At 39.3% G+C, this 21,399-nt stretch overlaps 1 protein-coding gene across 1 annotated transcript; it reads left to right on the top strand.

The window, feature by feature from the left end:
* The first annotated feature begins 1,071 nt into the window (after window positions 1-1,071).
* On the top strand, window positions 1,072-21,108 carry LOC135213376 (stress-induced-phosphoprotein 1-like). Its single transcript, XM_064247355.1, has 4 exons — window positions 1,072-1,104; window positions 8,788-8,928; window positions 19,319-19,399; window positions 20,878-21,108. Exons 1-4 carry the CDS (start codon window positions 1,072-1,074, stop codon window positions 21,106-21,108), a joined length of 486 nt encoding a protein of 161 aa, XP_064103425.1.
* The last annotated feature ends 291 nt before the right edge of the window (window positions 21,109-21,399 follow it).

Below are 21,399 nucleotides of genomic sequence, written 5' to 3'. Positions count from 1 at the left end.
ATCTTCCCAGGACTTCAGGCCTTCGCACTGTTAGTCGCAGGGAGAAACTTGTGATTTATGTGGACAACACCATGGCTCTGTCATATGTCCACAAATAGATTGGTGACCTCATTCGTTTTTCTCTCAAGGTGGCCAAGGATCTTCTACTTTGGGCGAACCGTGACAAAGGCAAGTTTTTTCCGTGCTTAATTCAAGATAAGATGAATGTCTTAGTAGACAAACTGAGTCGCTTCAACCAGTTCTCCTTACGGAATAGGCTCTGAATGCGAGAGTTTTGCCAAGATCTTTGGAGGTTACAGGGGCAAACCATCCATAGATCTCACCTGTTCCAGGTCTGCAAGCTTGGAGAACAGATGTGGTGCTCCTGGATTGGACAGGACTCTATGTTTATGCCTTTCCTCCCTTCAGACTCACAAGAGAGGTCATCAAAAAGTTTGTCGCATCAGGATGTTGTTAATGACTCTTGTGGCACCATTCTGGCCCAGGAAAGATTGGTTCCCAGATCTTCTCACTCTGCCTGTGAACTTCCCAGACTTCTTCTTCCACAAAGTCTATATCTACTCAAACAATCCCACTTTAAGAGGTAGTATCAAGGGTTATCCACTCTTGGCCTGATAGGCTCAGACTGTCAGGAATCCTGTCAGAGGAGAAGGGATTTTCTGCAGAGTGGCAGAAGCTATTGCAAGATGTAAAAGCTGCTTCTTGCAAGTTATACCAGTCAAAGTGGAGTATTTTCTGAAGCTGGCAGGTGCAGACAGAGTCATATCTTATGCTTCGTCCTCTATTGCACAAAAAGTGGAATTTTTGTATTATTTAAGAGATACGAAGAAACTGGCTACTCTCTCATAAAGGGCTGTAGATCTATGCTTTCCTTCCTTGGTCTTTAAGCATAGAGGACTTAACCTTTCGACAATCAGGATTATCAGTGACCTGATCAATTCCTTTGAAACATCGAAAGTGGAAAAGTTTGGGGATGTCAATTGGAACCTTGACATTGTCTTGCAATGCTGTTTGCTTTTTTAAAAACTTATGAAGAAGACACTATTTTTAGTGGCATTGACAACAGCTAATATGGTGAGGGAGATTCAAGACACCTGCAAGGAGGTGAGTTTCACTTAAAAACAATGCAGTGTCCCCTCATGTAGATACTTTCTTTTAAAGAACGAAGACACATTGAAGCCTTGGTCTCGTTCTTTTATAATTGAAAACCTCTTGGACATATTGGGACCAGAGGAGGAGGAGAGACTGTTTTGTCTATTAAGAGCTATGGGTATTATTTTCATAGGACTGAGAAGATAAGAAGAACATCGAATCGTCTTTGGTGTTTGGAGAGACCCTACCATCCACTCTCCAAGAATGCTCTTTCAGTTTTTCTAAAGTCCACTCACAAGTTTGAGAGGTCCTCCCTGTCCTTAAGGTGAAAGCACACAAAATTTGAGTAGTAGTGACCTTTGCTTTTCAACACAATAAGTCTGTCTTCCATCCTTCAAGCCACATTCTGGAAATCAAAGTTAGTGTTTGCTTCACACTATCTGAAAGACACAGAATCAACTTTTGAAAAAAACTGTAGTAATGTGGGGCCATTATCTGTAGGTGGCATGGTGTTGGGAGAGGAAGCATTAGGGGACTTCTTTCCTTCTGCTTCTTTGCCTTGTGTATTTCGAGGGTTGTCAATCTTTGGGAAGCCTGGCGGTACGATGTACCCAAAGTACCCTCTAGTTTTTTTGGGTTGGGTTGTGTGGTTACATTTAGTGTAGGTGATGGTATTTTGGTTTGTTGTCTGGTCTTTGCCCAGGGCAAGGACAAATTTGTATGTCTTATGTTAATCATCGGAGAATTGCCAGGGTTACAAAAATCCCACAAGAAGTACGGACAAACCTGGCCATTACTGCCACGTCTCCTACAGGTGATGAGAACACCGACCAGAGGCATTAATTTATAAAGGGTATCAGCCAGGGGGCCTGGGTTATCATAAGCTATCTTAATGAAAGTTACGGTGCTGATTTATATTGTTTTAATTAATGTGTACACAAAATATTTATGGGAGCAAAAATGTATTTTTGTGAGTTGGTTTTTTATTTTTTCTCCAAATTTTGAAAACCCTCTCTACCATTATTTATCAATCAATTTGAGATATTCAAAAACCAAATCAAAGATTATATCACAAAGAGAAAAATTGCATGAATAGAATTGTCAAGTTAGGTTTTGTTTACTATGAAAAAAATAGAATAATAAATAGCACCACCAAAAACCCCCACAAAATTACATAAAGTATTATAGGAAATACAATTAAAAATGAAAAATTAACATGCAAAATTATTCCCAAATAATTACTGAATATAATGCTATTTGGAGTAGTCAAAACTATTTATAAATCACTTATTTATGGAGATTTGAATGTACAAAAACTAATTTTTTGAGAAAAACCCAATCAAAATTTGTCCTACTGTCACACTCAAAGGTGTCTTGAAAAGCTTAGCTGGCACCAGGTCCCCTCCCCTCTAATATACTAAAATATATAAAATAAAGTCTAGCTAGTTCTGAACTTTTGTCAACAATTTCAAACACGAGCTAGTTACACTTGCTTTTGTAGGGAGAGTCATTATTGCATCTTTTTGTGTTTAGTCACCTTTACCAGTGGGTTTTTTTGGGTGCTTTTCTGGGCTTTTATTATACAGTGGACCCCATGTTCGCAGACTCACACATTCACGGATTTCTCTCGGGAACGTTTCCCCGCCATTATTCACAGAAAATTTGCACATTCAACGGTATTTCTATGAGAAATGTCCACAAATTCCTTTTTTTTTTTTTTAATTTTTATTTTTTTTTTTTTATCTTATCATAAAATGCAATTTTTGTGACAAAACTATTAATAAACCAAGTATAAAAATTTTTTAGTGGGTTTTTCTTGAGTTTTAACTAACAAAATAGGCTGTTTTAGCATTTTTATAGGGGTTCCAACTATTCGCTTGTTCTAACTTTTAAAGGGGGGCGGTCTGGTACGCATCCCTCACGAATACGGGGGGACACTGTACGTATTTGCTAATATTACGTGAACTTGCTTCCCGTGTACAACCAAACTCAGCCAATTGTTGGTCATATGCTCAGCAGCATATGACCAAAAGTGCGGCAGGAAAATTTGATTTTTTGACTGCCAGTTAAGGAAACTTTCAGCTATGTAATTGTTTTGTAAGTATATGTTTTACCAGAGGTATCGCAGTTTTTGCGATCCGAACTGGCAACTCCGCCTCGGCCGCTAGCTCGCCGGCCGTCACCTCTCTCGCTTGTTCGGACTCTTGCGAACGGCTTCGTCTGCCAACCTTGTGCTTAATAATTAAGCCACTGATTTTCCGACCTTCTTGCTGACTTGGAAATGACAGTCTTGGTCCGAAGAAGAGGAAGAATTGATTCTTCTCCTCTTGGCCCGAGGATCCGCTAGGAACTCCCGAATCCTCCTCCAACGCTTGACTGGCGCTCGCCGTGACGTTATTGGACTTAGCGATGACGCCGAACTAGAGGAAGAAGACGAAGAAGGCGAATCACACTTTTTCTTTTTGTCTCTCTTATTCATTCTCTCCTCTATCCTGTAATTTCTGCATTACAGTTTGCATTGACGGATCAGAAGGCGTATTAGCGTCTGGGTGCAGCGAAAAAGGTCGAGAATCGGTCTGTGACGTCATCACGCCTGCCATATCAGAGTGTGACGTATGTTGTGACGTTATCCCTCTCGTAGGGAGAGACTGAGAGGTTTCTGCTGGTAACTGCACGTTTGCTGCCAAATTACCTCCCACGTTCTGCATCGCTGTAAATACTGAGTGGGATGGTGAAGCAGCGGTCATTAATTCCCATAAATTGCAAGCCCGGGGGATGAGAACATTCAGCGCTGCCGGACCCTGCTGGAACCGTGACGTCATATAATGCGCAAGCAGACCATCCAAGGTTGGTACGCCTGGTAGGCCTAGCGCTGACCACGTACCATCTAACCTATGCGCTTGAGTAGCAGGAGCCTGGAACAAAGATGGCGGATCTCCCCCACCTCTACTTGCTGGGAACAAAGGAGAGTGCAAATTATTCATAAAATTACCCAAGGCCCCTCCTGACGTTTCCGATACAGAACCGCTAGGAGAAACCGAAGGGGTATGAGACAATTCAAAAGCAGGTGGAGAAACATATGGAGCAGCCTGGTTTATTACCGATACAAAAGAAGCCGGTAAGGTTTGGTCATCCAAAGATGGCGTCACCCCCCTTTCTTTTGTATTGGCTTTTCCCATAGAACTTCTTCCACTGTTCCACCGACCAACCGCGACAAACAGAACACGGATTAGTAACCGTACATTTCGTTTTCCCTGCACCTACTACAAACCTACACGTTGGATGAGGATCCGTCGACACCGAAGTTAGGAACCTAGAACAAGGGAAGCCACTGACTCCTGGGCATTTCCTTTGTCTCCTCTTCGAAGCGGTAGACGATCCCGATGTTGAGGCAAAATTCCCATCATACCACGTATACACTCTTACCACACACTGATCAAACACTTGGAGAAAGAAAAAGGAATGAAAAATAAAAAATGAAATGGATAAAGAACGGGCAAACTGAAAAAACCGGCTTTAATGAGATAGACAGTAACACGTCTTATCTTAAAGGCGGTAGGAAAATAACTGATGGGTCACAGGTAGCCGTGGGCATTCTGGGTATACATGCCCCGTGACCTGGTATAGATGCCATAGTCCCTGGATCTCACAAGTGTAATTTTAATTCTACCGGTTTCCAGCTGGCGCTAGTAAATCCTAATGTTAAGGACCGAAGGTTGTTAGTTATGAAAAATACAAATTAGTTACAAATTTGGTATTTTATATATTTTTACAAAATCAAATAAGATAAATTATAATAAAAAGTATAACTTGGTAAAATTAGCAAATTTTTTACAAATGTCTGGGAAAAGAGGCCCTCGCACAAGGTTGTAAATATTTACTTTCAATTTCTCAAGGAACGTACATAAAAATTGTTAATTTATTTTTCTTACACCATGTGCATTTGCGTATCTTCCTCTTTCCATTTATGTTTTTTTTTTTTTTTTTTCCCCCCCTCCCCCCTTAAATTGGCCAACCTTGAAGTTTGCCTAGTCTGAGGGTGTGCTTGAAATAGTATATTCAGCCCATCTTGTGAGGGTTAATTCTCAGACCACCACAAATATGGTTTTTCTGTGTTAGAAGACTGACATTTTAATAGCAGTTCATTACGGTAGTTGTAAAGTATTGACAGTAATAAATAACAAGCTGCTTTATTTCATGATTTTTCAGGCTCTTCAGTGTAAGGAAAAAGGAAATGCTGCTTACAAGTCCAAAGATTTTTCCTACTGCGTTGAATCACTATGATGAAGCAATCAAGTTGGATCCTATGATATGACTTTCATCAGTAACAAATCTGGTAAGTTGTCCCAGTTTGCTTTAAGGGCAAGAAAGTCCATAAGTTATGGTTTCATTATTTAATACTTTACAGCAGTATACTGCACATAGTGCATACTAAAAGCTGCATCCCCTTAGGTAGTTGTTCTCTTGTCTGCAGTAATGTTACCTTACAGTTGTGTGTAACCATGTGAGCAAGCTTAATTTTAGTGAATTTTTGTAAACTTAGGTCACAATTTTTCCTTGTACCAGTTGGCTGTGCTCGATGAGTTATGACCATAGTGCGTTTTAAGTGAGATAGGTCCCAGTACAGGCGGCCCCGGCGGTTATTGGCGGGGCTTCCGTTCTCAGCTGGGTGCTGATAAGTGAAAACTGCCAGTAACCAAAACTTGGTGATTTATGGTGCCTGGGGCGCCGAGTTTTGGTTACTGGGCTGTTGTTAGATATATTATGGTGCCATAACTTATTACCAGCACCTTATGGTGCCATATCTCTATTATCAGCACCTTATGGCGCCGATAACTGAAAACTCAGCCCGTTTTGATGCCATAAATCATCATTTTTAAGCCCCATAAACTGGATCACCACTTAAGAGACTACCGATAGCCGGGGACTGCCTGTGTTTTGTGTCATCCATAACTGCTTGTAAAGGTTCTCATGTTTACAGAAAAGGATCCAACATTTTATTTTGGAGATTTAGTGTGACCCCTGTCATCCATTTTGTAACTTTGACTGCCGTGAATTGCTGGCTGATGGATTACAACCTGGCTTTCCTTTATTTTTTAAGGTTCAGCTCCTTACAGGCTAAAGTTTATTGGTGAACTTTGATTGAGGAAATCACTGAGAATCATTCTGCCTTTCAGTTCTGAATATCTTTCACATTCCCTTAAGAAAGCTTGAATAGCTGGTTTGTGGTAGGGCGACAGACATTTACTAGGTGTAATCTTCCTATGATGAAGTCCATTTTCACCATTTTCAGAGAAGTTACTTAAGATGCGAGGTTCATGCACGAGATGAGCATAGGATATGACTGTCTGGGATTTTTGCTGCTTGTTCTTGCCAAACCAGCATAAATGTAAATATTTTAGGAGCCATGGGTGCTTGTTCCAGGCCTGTAGGTTCTCAGTGATGCCAGTTTTCTGTCATGTGAATGCCAAATATTAAGAGGTTGTTTCCAAAGTCCTTTGAGTAGGACCTACATCTACACTTGGCTTACACTATACCGCTCTGATAAAAGTTAAAGAGGTATACCACATTTAAAGATCTCTCCAGTCATCTATTTTCTGCTAACCATCTTGGCTTCACATAGCTGGACCCTTTGGATTCCTTTCATTTTTCAAAGAGTTTGGTGAAATGCCTACTTTCATGTACACCAGGGCAGTCATTTATTTGCAGCGGGGGCACATCTTCCCTCTCCAAGTCACAAGTCTCCCTACTGCCCAAGGCCTTGCAACATTCAATCTCGGTGCCAGCAGTCATCTTTTTTTCCAGCTTATGCTTCCAGGAAATCTTTTAGATGAAGGGTTCATATCTTGTCCCAGACAAGGAGGATTGTTATTAGCCAAATGAAGGCACATATAGGGTTGTTCTTCCTTACAGTTCTTTGCAGCGTCATTTGCCCTTAGGTGCAACTGTTTTTGTTCATTTTACTGTACCACCTTTCATATTTCTTGTGCTTCTATCTTACTCTCCACCCTCTTCTAACATTTGATTCATAGTACAACTGAGTTTTTTCTCTTTTTACACCTTTCAAACCTTTTATGTACTGTCAATTCCATTTCAGCACTGAATGACTTCATAGGTCCCAGTGCTTTGCCTTTGACCAAAATTCTATATTCAATTCAACTGACTATATAGAACCCAGGGTTATTGATGTCTTGTGCAATGGTATAGCCTTCCTTTTCTGAAGGCAAGTTCCCTTATGTTGCTTTGAATGCACAAAAACTAGTTAATTGAGGAAGTATGAAGAGTTCTGTTTCAGATGAGTAAGTTCTTCATTTAACCTCTCTCAAGTTGAAGATAGGAGTGTCATTAAGAGAGTTTTTTCATGATGCCTTATTTAGTTAGAGTCCGGTTTTGCATCCTCTGCCTCTGCCTGTCAGAGGCATCAAAAGGTTTCACAAGAGCTTTGGCTCATTGGTGACAGTTGATATCCATGTCTACTGTCTCTAAATTTTACTAGTGGTCATGGGGTTCCGTTCCCAACGGAGTGACGATAACTGAAAATCGGCAAAATAGTGCCGATCCCTGTTTTATTGCCACTGTTAACTGGCGATTGGTGCCAAAAGCTCAGTCATCATGGCTAGACAAGTGCCATTAAAACCAGATCTCCAATAACTGGGGGACTGCAACTGTCCACTAGCTGTATATGCAAGCAGTATCACTGGATACAGTAAGTAAAAAATAAAAAATGTATTAAAAACATTAATATTTTAAATCGTAGTGTATTATAGTAATTTGTTTTTGCAAATGGATACTGTTGCATAACAGCATAAATGGGGACAGCAGGTCACACTTGAATATTTTTCCTAGCATAGCCTCTCCAATATGCTACAATCATGCAATCTACCGAACCTGTTCACGTTCCTCTTCCAGTATAATCTAGCTTAATAGCATAAAAACAACGCAACCTGACTTACAACCCACAAACTGCAACCTAACAGAGCGCTCTCATCTAAGCACATAACTACACGACTTGCCAGTTCATCTTGCTTTTGTTTACATTTTTCCCCCCTCCTGCGCCATCATCTTGCAGTCTTGAAGTCACAAACACAAGTGGTTTCACTTAATATCAATTATGGTTTGTGGTGAAACATCTTATAAAATTGAACGTTGTGTGGTTTTTTATACATTTTATAAATAAATACCACCCACATTTCACCAATGCAGAAAAATAAAAATAAAATGATACTGACTAAACTTTAAACTGATATATAATCAATACATACAATTTGATGGCCTGCCGGACAAGTCTTGCCACATCATACCCAAGGAATATTCCAATTTGACACTCCTGTAGTAGCCTTGGAATTGGGCACATTTTTTACTCAGGTGCAAGAAACATGTGAAACTGCCTGCTTAGTAGGACTCTGGATGTAAAATGGGTATGCTAGGTATAGGTGAATTGTGTACTGTGAACATATGCGATATGTGTAAGGACTGTAATGTGTGATCTTTATGCTTATTGATGTCTGCCAGGCAGTGGCTCTAAAGGCCATGCAAAGTACAACCTTGTTCTATGTTTGCTATTCCATGTTTGCTATACAAGATTCTTAGATTTGAGAATAAACAAATATTTTATCAGATGTTATGCTCTCAGGAGTTTCTTTTATTCTTTTACTGTAAAGTGATGTGTAATAAAATAATCAACTTCAATTTCAGCTGTTATTTGAAATGAAGAACTATGACGAATGTATAAAAATTTGTCAAGAAGCTGTTGATGTTGGTCGTGAAAATAGAGCTGATTTCAAATTAATTGCAAGAGTCCTCACCAGAATTGGTAATTGTTATAGGGCCAAAAAGGTAAGGACTAAGACTGTTTGTGTTTTTGTGTGTATGTTTGTGTGCGCATTTTTAAGTAAAGGTCATTAAGAAATTACGTACACCTGTTCTTAGTTTTGTATTTGGATGGGTAATAGTGAAATAAAAATTGGGGGGGGGGGAGGGGAGACAAATTGCTTGAGAGTGTATGAGAAAAGTAAAGTTATATGTTTGAATGAAAGCACGGCTGTGGAATGGCTGGGGAGGAAGGAAAATAGCCCTTCTTAGTAACTACTTGCAGTACCTCTGAGTTGCAAGATGCTCAAATTTAAGGAACCAAGCTGATAGGTACAAACAAGAATAAGGAATTGGTATAGGTTCCCATTAGGCATGTATTTGACAAAATGGCTCGCCACCCCCTTAGGTACTCGTAGTAGTTTATGGCTGAGCTGCCCTAGAATAAAAGTTTTTTTTATCTCTGTTGTATTCTTGGTCAACAAAAATTCCCTGACTCTGCCAATTTGGTAAAACCGCAGTGACACGAGAAGGCCTCTAGAGTCGGGCCACCCGATACTTAGGATATGTTTATTAACCCTTAAACGCCGACTGGAGGTATTTTACGTCAACATTTTTTGTCTCGGGTGCCGACTGGACGTATTTTACGTCGACATACAAAAAGTTTTTTTAAACATTCGCGGAAAAATACTTTTAGGCCTACCAGCCGAAAACTCTGAATCACGTGCCTTGGGGGATGCTGTGAGTTCACGGATCAAGGTGTTGTTTTTGTTTACAATCGTTACGCAGGCGCGCAAGCGCGAATTTCTTTCTTGCCGCACTAAAAAGTATCTGTGACACATCTCGGAAATTATTTCGTCACTTTGACATAATTTTGTACCATTTAAATTAGCCGTTACATGGAGTATTATATATGAAAATGTGTGCATTTTTATGTAGAATACAACAAAAAAATACTCTTGATTGTAGCTTTTATCAGTTGTGAGATATTTCATATAAACAACGATAAGTGCCCAAATTTCAACCTTCGGTCAACTTTGACTCTACCGAAATGGTCGAAAAACGCATTGTAAGCTAAAAACGCTTATATTCTGGAAATATTCAATCATTTACCTTCATTTTGCAATAAATTGGAAGTCTCTAGCACAATATTTCGATTTATGGTGAATTTATGAAAAATAACATTTTTTTCTTTACGTCCGCGTTGGTAACTTTCCGAAAAAAATCATACGTGCGATTGTGGTAATGTTTGCACCATTTTTAAATTAGCCGTTACATAAAGTTTTATATATGAAAATGTGCGCAATTCATGTTGAATACAACAATAAATAATTGAAGTTGTAGCTTTTCTCATTTGAAATATTTGCACATAAATCAGAATAAATAGAAAAAAACCACTCCTGTCGGTGTCAACTTTGACTCTACCGAAATGGTCGAAAAACGCAAATTGTAAGCTAAAAACTCTTACAGTCTAGTAATATTCAGCCATTTATCTTCATCTTGAAACAAATTTGAAGTCTCTAGCACAATATTTAGATTTATGGTGAATTTAAAAAAAAAAAACTTCCTTCCCTCGGCGCGGAGATTCCCTGCCACAAATCTCCGAAATGCGTACGTCCCATCTCGGAATATTTGCCCTGTTTCATATTAGGCATTTCATAGAGTTTTATATATGAAAATGTCGCAATTTCATGTAGAATAAAACAAAAAATATTTGAAGGTTGTAGCTTTTCTAATTTCCTAAATAATTGCATATAAAAAGAAATACATAAAAAAATTTGACATTTGGTCAACTTTAACTCGTCAGATATGGTCGAAAACTGCAATTATAAGCTAATACTCTTACAGTATAGTAATATTCAATCATTTGTCTTCATTTTGAAAGAAATTGGAAGTCTCTAGGACAATATTTAGATTTATGGTGAATTTTTTGAAAAAAAATATTTTCTTACGTTCGCGAGTTACGAATTCATGCATTATTTTGTGATAATCTCTGTGTTGCTTTTATCGTTTTAAAATGTGTTATATACCAAAATGATCGCAATTTAGTGTACATTACAATGAAAAAAAAGTAACTTGTTACCTTTAAACCGTTTTGCGCACAGCGGGATTTGAATACAATTATATATGAAATTTCGTTTTTGCGCTATCATATATTGGCATTATTTATATATGATAATGATATTTTTTTTTCATTTCTGATGGTTTGCATACTAAATTTCAGCCAATGACAAAAAAAAAGGAGCCAAAAATGAACTCTTAATCTTGAAAACTAACGTGCGCTGTGATTTTTTGAAAAAAATATTTTTTCCGCTTCCGCGCTCACTCTGAAACACCTCCGGCACACGGGGGGAGACAATTTTTATTTTACCGCTTCGGCGTTAAGGGTTAGGATGAGTTGCATAATGAGACTACGTGGTGAAAGAGTTTGGAAGGAACTGTGCAAACACATGGAGGCCTGTTATAGTGCCAGCATTAAGTAATGCAACCCAAAACAATGGAAGGTGTACGAAGATAAGTAGTAGCAGAAGTTTGTGAAATGTTGTCACATCCATAGCACTTCTTCATGGGTCACATAGATAGTAATATTGTTAGTACCAAGAATGTAAATGTTAGTTTTATATAAACTTACCAGTAATTAGTACTTAGCTAACAATTACGCTTGCATCTCATCCTAATTAAAAAATTTGCAAACAGTTGACTTTTGCAAAAGGGGGGGGACAGACCCCGTCCACTGCAACGTGAGCTAGCGAGCAACCGAAGCCAACAGCATCATTCTAATTTATGCTGTGCAGTCGATAACACAGTCTTGCTCATGCATTCATTGTTCATCGGTTTGTGAGTCTGTGAAATATCCTCTTTAGTTCTCAACTGGTACCTCTTTGGTTTGATTTGCTGCTATGATGCACATAACCATGTGCAGTAAGTGTAGGGTGTAAGTTTGTACAAGAGAGCTTACTTGTTTGGAGTCAAAGGACCTGAATAAATTGGAGAAAAGATAGGATTAGAAAGGCAGCCGCTTGTGCCGTAAGTAGGGCGTCTGTTAGTAGAGATTCTTCACCTAGGCCTAAGATAGACCCCAAGGTCTTGCACTTCCCTCTTCTAAAAATAACTTTCTCCCATCCTCACTCTTCTTTCTATTCCCCCACCTACTTCCCGGGCTCAGCGCCATGCTACTGAACCGATGCCATGCCAGTCTCAAATCTAGGATTAATTCCAGATTTGGTAGGAAATTTAACCTAGTTGTAACTTAGTCGTCTGAGATAAGGGTGACCCTTCAAGCCCTCATGGATGAGTTTGAGAGTGTGTGACAAAGTGAATAGTGATAAAAGTGTAGTGGAGGAGGTGGTTTCCCATCCCATCAGCTCTCCTAGACGAAGGTCACTGTCCCCGCTCCCCTGCTCCAGTTAGAAGACATACTGAGGTCCAAGGAAAGCTGATGGGGTGTTTTGCCCACAGATTGCTGCCCCCTTTATCCCTCCTTTTGTTAAATCCCAGGATTTGACTGACTTGCCATTGGAAAGGCATATCAGTGGATATGCGCTGCTTATCCTCTAGTTCAGATTTGGAGTCGAATCACAGGCATTCGTGGATGCTGCCTTGACTCTTCCCGGCCCATTGAAAAGGCATGTATTGGACTCAACTCCCAAGCTCCTGTGCCAATCAAGCGGCATAAGGACACCTCCGACGATGCACTTCCTTCGTGCAGCTATGGGTTAGATCACTCAGTTTTACACCTGTTCAGTTGCCTGCACCACCTAAAGGATTCGTCTGTGCCAGAAGCGCCATGCTCAACATCTGTTGCCTGAGCACCTGTCTTGTCCACAAGGCTCCCACACCTGAGAGTCCAGTCATGGCTGCACTCCCATCACTGTCTCCCGTGCTTCCTGCTGTCTCCTGTTTTTTCATGCACCTGTGATTACAGCAGACTTTTAAACACTGCGCCATCTTCTTTCAGATGCTCTTCTCCTCCTCAGTAACATGTTCGAGCTTCAGAATTGGACGACCCTCTCTCGCTCCATTCAAGGATCAACTTACGGAGATCCTTAATTATATCAGGAAAGCTCCTCCCTCAAGAGATACCAAGACTGCCCCTGACTTACCATCTGTTTCTTCAGAAGATGAGGATACAAAACAAAAATCTGCAACTTACTGCTTACAACTCTCTAAGGCTCAGCTCGATTTATCTCGCCCTCCCAAGGTGGTGCTGTCTACCTTCTCTAAGAAAGCCTTGAAAGTGGTCACATTTCCATACCCTCCCTCTCACTTAATCAAGAGAACCTATCGGCCTTATGCAACTGGACCCCTTAGTAAAGAATCTTTTCAAGGTTTTGGAAGTGTTCAGTTTCCTAGATTGGACAGTGGGAGCCCTCACAAGAAGATTGAACATGCAAAAGGATTAGATGATGCTGTTACTGCAGACCTTTTGGGCATGCTTTCTTGCACTGATAAAGCAATTAAAGGTGCCTCTCTGAACTTGGGTCTCTCTTCGCTTTTGGAGTGCTGAAGAAGAGGGACCTTTGGTGTTCGTTCACTTCGTGAGGAGGTTTAAGTTGTTGCAGAAATCTACATTGCTTTTCCCACCTCTGGACCCATCTCGTCTTCTTCCTCAGGCGATGGTAGAGCAAATTGCTTTGGATCTGCAGAAGAAATCTACCAGGATCAACTGATGCAGTCATTTGCATCGCCCCAAGACTTCTTTGATTGTGCCCTCTTGCCAGAAGTTTGTGTCCACTTCAGCAGCACCCCTTTAGTGGGAAGAGACCTTAGTCTCAGTCTAGGCCTCGCTCCAGCCTGTGCTTTTCAGTCAAAATCCTCCAAGAAGCAACTCCTCCTCCAAGCCTCCAGATAAAGAAGTGAGCCAGAAGTCCTCATGCTCCAGGGTGAGCCAGACTTCTCTTATTCTGGGAGAAGTGGAATCACAGAGGAGCAGAACTGTGGATTGTCAGGGTATGAAGGAGGGCTACTGCATCCCAGTTTTGGAGACCCACCTTTTGTCTCTTCTACCATCACATTGATGGCAAACTTACGGCTCGGAGAGGTATCTGGTTCTTTCGAAGAAATTATCCTCCCTCCTTCTGAAGAATGCCTTCGACGAAGTAAAAGACAAACTCCCAAGGCTTCTACATTCACCTATTCGTAGTTCCCAAAGCATCCTGGAGCTGGAAGCCGGTATTAGATTAACACCCTCAGTTGCCCTGTAGTAAAGACCAGTTCAAGATGAAGACGAGCCAGTCAGTCATGGCCTCCATTAATTTGGGCAATTGGATCATCACTGGAAATGCCAAGATGCATGTTTTCATATCCCCATCAGATGCCAGGAAATATCTCTTATTCCCCTTCAAGGAAAAGTTTTCAATTTTGGTCCCCGTGTTTTGGCCTCTCCACAGCCCCTCAAGTATTCTCTCGTGTCCTGTCTCCTCTCACCAAATAGCTCCATCTAGTGGGTATCAACATCAGCCTTTTTCTATCTAGACAAGTGGCTTCTTCACTCCCCTTCGAAGGAAACATGCACAAAGGACCTTCAAACAATACTCTCAAAAATTGGGAATCCTAAATCGCCAGAGTCCCAGTTTTTCCAGCTCAGCAAGATTCTTTATTTGGGGATGATTCTCAACTCTAGGACTTTTCAGGCTTTTCCGTCCCGAGAGAGTCGCAGACTACATTCAGATGGTCAACAAGTTCTCTCTCTCTCGTCGTGTTCGGCCCCTCAGTAGGATGAGCCTTTTATGAACACTGTCCTTCAATTGCAACCTTCATCCCATTGGGCAGGTTGCACATAATCAATTCTTCCTCAAAGCGAAATGGGACAGGGAAGACCTCAACTGGACTTGATTGCCTTTCCTATCACTCAGGATGGTGAAGACGGATCTCCAGTGGCGGCTTCCAGACAGAAGATTTACACGGGCGAGATCCGTTTTTTCCTCCCAACCCCAATGTGGACTTCTACTCGGATGCCTCAGATCTAGGCTGGGGAGCCCTTCAAGGAAAACAAGAGGTTTCTGAGACAGGGCCCCCAAAATAGACAAATCTCCACAGTATCAAGGAATTGAAGGCCATTCATCTGGGCCTCCTTCATTTCTTCGTTCGTCCTGCACAACAACACCAGCCCTGTTGTATATCAAGAAACAGGGGCGCATACTCTTCTTCAATCTGTCAGATGGCAAAAGAACTGGTTTCCGTTCACCCCATCGGAATCTAATGACGCTCATCATAATTCATTCAAGGGAAATTGAATGTCCTGGTGGTGCTGAGCTGAGCTGCCGGAGACCCGTTCTTCCCACTGTTTGGACCTGGACAACAGGATTTGCACTGACCTGTGGAGATTGTGGGGCAGATCCTTCGTAGATTTGTTTGCAACATCGAGGAACAACTGCCTTCCTCTTTTATGTACTCCAGCCCTGTATCCCTGGCTTAGGCGACAGACACCATGCTGTTAGACTGGTTGGGTCTGGACCTCTGTATCTTCCCTCCCTTCAGCTTGGTCACAACAATATTTTGGTGACACTCATCGCCCTGTTCTGGTCCACGAAGGAATGGTTCCCGGATCTCCTACATCTGGTAGGCTTCCTGCGGCTGCTTCCCCAAAACCATGGTTACTTAGACAACTGCACTTCATGAGATACCACAAAGGGTTGTCCACTCTTACTCTAACAGGCTTCAGACTGTCATCAGGAAATTTATGAGAGCAAAAGGATTTTCAAGAGCAGCTGCAGAGGCTATTGCAAAGTGCAGACGCCAGTTTATGAAGTGGGCAGTGTACCATAGATGGTGCTTCAGACCATCGCATCTTGGTCATCTGAAAAATCTGTAGCCCAGATTGCAGATTTTCTTCTGAAACTTCTGTAGCCTAGATTGTGGATGTTTTTCTCATCTTGAGGACTTCTAAGAACCTATCCTCGTCCACCATTAAAGGTTACTGGGCCATGCTTTCCTCAGTTTTCAAGCACTGAAATTTGGATCTTTCTACTAATCAAGATCTTCATGACTTCTTGAAATCTTTTGATACATCCAAACAGCAGAAGTCTGCAGTGTTATCTTGGAACTTGGATGTAGTCCTTAAGTGGCTTACTGGCCCTCCTTTCGAGCTGCTCAGTTCCATTTCCCTCAAGAACCTCATGCAGAAAAACTGTTCCTAGTGCCATGGCCATGGGTAAACGCAACTCGTGGAGCTATATGCAATAGATGAGACTCAGATTCTCAAAGCAATGCAGATTGTTCTTTCACCTTGGGGGGGCTTCCTTGCTAAGAACAAAGATCCTAGCAGGCCACTTTAGTGACCTGATATCTGAAGCACGCTCCCGGATCCAGAACTCTTTCCTGTTACTTGAAGTTGACCTGATGCGGTCAGTGCAATAAGCTACCTCTCTCTCTTTCAAGCATAGCTTGTCACTTTCATCTATCCTTCAGTCGACTTATTGGAGGTGTAAGTCTATCTTCGCGTTGTACTGTTGAACGCGTACTGTTTGAACGCGTACTGTTGAAGAGACGAGACAGTATTTAAAAACTTGCAGTACCCTTGGTCCATTGGCAGTGGCTGGCATGGTATTGGGTGAGGGAGCCATAGGATAGACATGAACTCTCTGGTTATCTCTTCTTTTGGTAAGGGTGTCTAGTTTTTGGGGAGCCCGGGAGGTACATGGTACCTGGAGGACCCACCAGTTTAGTGGGTTTTTAATATTGATATGCTGTAAAGTGACAGGTTATTTCTCAGGTCTTGTTGATATGCTGTGCCTATGGCAGGGCCATAAATTGTCTATATTAACATCTAATCAGCAGTCAGATTCCCTGCAGTTGCGCACACTGCAGGTTAAGATGAGCACCACCAGAGACAGCATTTCCCTGCTGTAACACACTTACCAGTTAAGGAAGTGACAAGCCCTGAATTAGATTAGTCCAGTTTCATCCTATCCAGCTGTCAATGTGGGATCCAGGTTCAGTAATTCCTTGGTAAGTTACTTATATAAAAATATTTTTATAACAAAATTAGGTTTTAATAATAGGTTATACTTACCAATTCATTACTTAAATCAGGGACTGCCCATCCTCCCCTCTGATTTTGATGAACATTGAGGCAATAAAACAATTAGAATGCTGTTGGTTTCTTTTGCTTGCTAACGCCCATTGCAGTGGGTGGGCCTGCCTCCTATTTGCAACAGTCACTTGTTTGTGAATTTTTCAATTTAGGATGCCGTGCAAGCAACTTTGTTAGTTAAGTATTAACTTGGTAAGTATATATACATAATGCAATTGACTGAGCTCTTTATAAATTAAATTTTATGACATGAAATTTTGGTATAGTACCTGAGAGGTGATTTATGTGATTTATGAAGCAGGTACCACTTCACATGGGCTGAAGTATGTCTAGAAAACACTTTATTAATATCTTTTTATTAGTATATACCTATACATATACTTAATGCACTGTGTTCAAGAAATAATTTTCATGAGACTTATATTTTGATCAGATTTTTTTTCCCCGTTTTTTTTATTTTTCTTTTTTTTTTTTTATTTTAATCAATTTTGAACAGGAACTTGTTATACAGTGGCACCTCGTTTCTCAAACGTTTCTTATGGCGGACTTTCCGTTTTTCAAACTAAATTTTCGAGAAAATTTTGTAACGTTTGTTGAACAAATGCTTGTACTTCAAACTGACTGGTTATCTAGTTTATACTTATATTCGATGGTCCACTGGGCTTAACAAGTTGAACTATATTTAAAAAAAAAAATTTCATTTACAATATATAGTTTAATGATAACCATGTTTGACAAAATAAATAAATACATAAAGCATTTAATATAAAATTTAGCTTTCAATATAACATTTAGCATAAAAGATGTATAAAATTGTACGTAACTGTGGAGACGTGACGCCCACCTGCCTTGAGACTGAACGAGGGAGCATTGATATATTGAGGAGAGGAGGAGAAGAGAGACTTAAATATTAATGTACTGTATGTATGTAAAAGCAATAACAATTCACATAAAAAGGGAATTTCCCATTAAATTTAACATAATGATAAAATATGAAAACAATCCAATGCAATACAGAAAAAGTCTTAATTGAGCCAGTGTTCTGTGCGCCAAGTGAGATGGTCTAGTTTAACAATATTAGCAAATTAATAAATAAAAAAACAAAGCTTTTCACAATAAAATTTAGCATACACAAGTAACAAACTCATTCGTCATTGCGGTTATACACAGCTAACTTAAGGGGGGGGCATTTATATTTTTGAGGAATAATGAATGAATGATTTTAAGTCATTGAGTGTCATGGTACTGTTGAGGAGAGAAGAGACAATAAAATATTTATAATATGTATCTAAAAGCAGTACCAATTTGCATAAAAAATAAGTGTTATTTCACAATAAATTCAACATAACGATAAAACATGAAAACAATCAAATGCAATATAGTACAAATATAAAAAGAAATTAAGAAAAAGCTTGCTTGAGTCAGTGTTTGGTGCACTGAGTGAGATGATAGAGAGAGAGTGAGAGAGAGGAGAGGGGAGGGAAGAATGGCTCTGCTTCCCACTGACTTATCAGCTGAGCTGGGGTGATTATTCTCCCATTTCATTCACTTACACCTCGATCACAGATCACTATTATTTTTGTTACGGTAAAATAGTGACAATTGCTTTTTACGATTTTTTACTTCTGTGAAAGTAACTTGGCTCTGTAATAAACAAACTGGTGCCGCTTTCAGCTTCTGCATGCCTTCGATTGTTTTGTTTAAACAAACGGCTTCCTTGTGAAAAGTTGTATTTTATCTCCTTTCTTGCAGTCTTGACTTATTATTGTTTGTTTGCAAAATCTCATGTTTGTTTTAAGAAGTCTGCTGTTGCCAACTGTAAGTTGATGTATTGTGGCATAATTATTCTCTTGTGCACTTAAAGATCCAAGTGTAAACCACGCTGTTTTTCTCTTCTCTCTCTCTCTCTCTCTCTCACAGACACACTAGCGATTCCTTGATTATCCTGTGCCTAATGTGAATAAAATGTTATGAACCTTTGCATACTGCAACTAATTCAGTTTCCTCAAAGGGCGGGGGGGGTTTCCATCTCACCTTCCTCCGTTCCCCCAGCGGACGGGCATCACTTTTCACCAAACAGTTCCTAAATTGTACACAAAAAATAAAATTACAAATTTTATTTTTCGTATAACGTACTGTTTCATTACTTTACACTCTTGATTCAACTTTTTGAACACATTAATATTAGAAAAAATGTGAAAAGGTTGACTTTTTTGTTGGAACGAATTATCGTGCTTCCCTTTATTTCTTATGGGGAGATATTTGTTTCATATTTCAAACAAATCATTCTGTGAGCAGCCGTCTGGAACGAATGCATTAAGTTTGAAGTCTGAGGTACTAGTGTATATAGTTTTGCTAACCAAACCTGTATTTTCTTTTCAGGATTTTAAGAATGCGAAAACATTTTATGAGAAGAGTCTATCAGAACACAGGACGCCGGAGACAAAAGAACTACTAAGTAAGGTGAGTTTGTCGGAACATGTCATGCTGGTGATGGAACTGGTGTTTATTGCACAAGTTCATTTAATGATAATGCTCATGTTGTTTTGTTTATAGAAAATACTCTTGTAATCAACTAGGCAAACCTAAGGAGACCATTCCAGAAATGCTTGAATTACTGTTATTGATTAAAGGGATTTGGTTTTAAGTTATTCCAGAAGATTTGGTATACTAACATATATTTCATCAAGATTGGTATTACATAGAGACACTCATTTTTTTTAGGATTATCGCTTCAGGATATGTGTATTAGATATAAAACAGTTGAAAATTGTTAATAACTAAAATACGACAATTCCTCGAAATTCACCGGTCAGCACACCCTTAAAGGTATATTGAATTTTAGTTATTATTAGTTTTCAACTGTTTTCTGTCTAAATAAACTCCTGAATGAAAGCCCATAATGCTAAGCATTTTTTATATTGGTTTAGTTAACAATTTTGTTCATCACTGTATGACATTGTGAACCACAAATTGTGAAAAAGATTTGTAAAAAAATATGTTTATGAATAATTCTGGATAGGATCAAGTAAGTTCATTCACTGTTTTATATGTAAGTAAACTTATCTAGAAACTTGATTGCTAAAAAAAGAAAAGAAAAGAAAAGCTTAGATGGGTTTCATGGACAATTTTGTTCATCGCTTGTAATGCAATGCACAGTGAATGACAAATAGTAAAAAACAAAGAATCTAAATGATTCTGGATAGAATTAAGTTTGATGAGTTATTCATTTTTTGGACTGGTTTATATGTAAATAAATATATCTTGAATTAATATTGCTAAAAACCATTTTTAGATTGGTTTATGGACAATGTTGTTTCTTTTGTACGCAAAAAGGAAAGGCATGCCAATCAGATGCTAAAAAAAATGTATTTCAAAAATACTTTGTTCAAAACTTAATGCTCAGTTCTCCAAATTTAATGAAAATTAAATTTTAGAGTGTAGTATAACTTTACTATATCTTTATTTTGTTGTTGGGAAAATTGCTATTCTGTGTTACTTTTAATTTTGCATATTAAATTTGGAAGTGATTATAACAATTTTTTCAACTGCAAAACAAATGAACTAAGAGGTCAAATTTCTAAATTTCTCAAGAAAGAATTTACATTATTAGCTGTAAAATGAGTGGTAATAATTTTAAGCAAATCCCTTCAATCATAAGGTAGAAACAGTCATTCCCCTTAAACTTTAGGAACCATTGTTTTATTAAAATACAATATATGGTCAAGTTACTGTATGCCTTGGAGAAGATTGTCACAAAGCTCTATGCAAAAGTTTTAGATTTTGATAAATGTTTTTCTAATCCTACTTTCAAGTATGTTTTAGTCAAATAGAATTTTGCAGGTTCTGGTAGTTGGTTTTGCCTATACTTGGATATTTTGTCCTCAGTGCCCGTTATTAACTTATGAAGACATAATCTAAGGTGACATGTGACTTTACAGTTAGAAAAGATAATTAGAGAAGAAGAGCGCAAGGCCTACATAGATCCTGTGAAAGCAGAGCAGGAGAAGGAGTTAGGAAATGAAAAATTCAAGAATGGCGATTACCCAGCGGCTATCAAACATTATTCAGAGGCCATAAGAAGAAACCCTGACGACCCAAAGATTTACTCCAATCGTGCTGCTTGCTACACTAAACTAGCTGAGTTCAACTTAGGGCTGAAGGATTTGTGATGAATGCATACGACTTGACCCTAAGTTTAGTAAGTATCCCCTCTGTACTACAGCTTTTTTTTTTTAAGGTACTTATCAAATATAGAGACATGAATTGAGCTCATGAATATCAGTAGTAAGGCTTATATACATTCATCAGATTATTTGTCATTATTAACCTCCCCAAGATTTGCACCATTAGGTTGTTTACCACAAGTTTCTACACTTGTAGATATGGCATTCATCACTTCAAGCTTTTATTATTGTATTCCTCACTTCAGGCTTTTATTGCACTCATCGTATCTGGCTCAT

The sequence above is a fragment of the Macrobrachium nipponense genome, chromosome 42 (assembly GCF_015104395.2).
Source record: "Macrobrachium nipponense isolate FS-2020 chromosome 42, ASM1510439v2, whole genome shotgun sequence".
Taxonomy (NCBI): Eukaryota; Metazoa; Arthropoda; class Malacostraca; order Decapoda; family Palaemonidae; genus Macrobrachium; species Macrobrachium nipponense.
This window is presented reverse-complemented; position numbering and strand designations above follow the sequence as displayed.

What these genes read in the sequence shown, in the direction of transcription:
- LOC135213376 (XM_064247355.1), top strand. Translation starts at nt 1,072, where the DNA reads ATGGTGAGGGAGATTCAAGACACCTGCAAGGAG. An exon ending in TTCAAGACACCTGCAAGGAG is followed by an intron (nt 1,105 to 8,787) that starts GTGAGTTTCACT and finishes CTTCAATTTCAG; the next exon opens with CTGTTATTTGAAATGAAGAA. An exon ending in CAAAAGAACTACTAAGTAAG is followed by an intron (nt 19,400 to 20,877) that starts GTGAGTTTGTCG and finishes GTGACTTTACAG; the next exon opens with TTAGAAAAGATAATTAGAGA.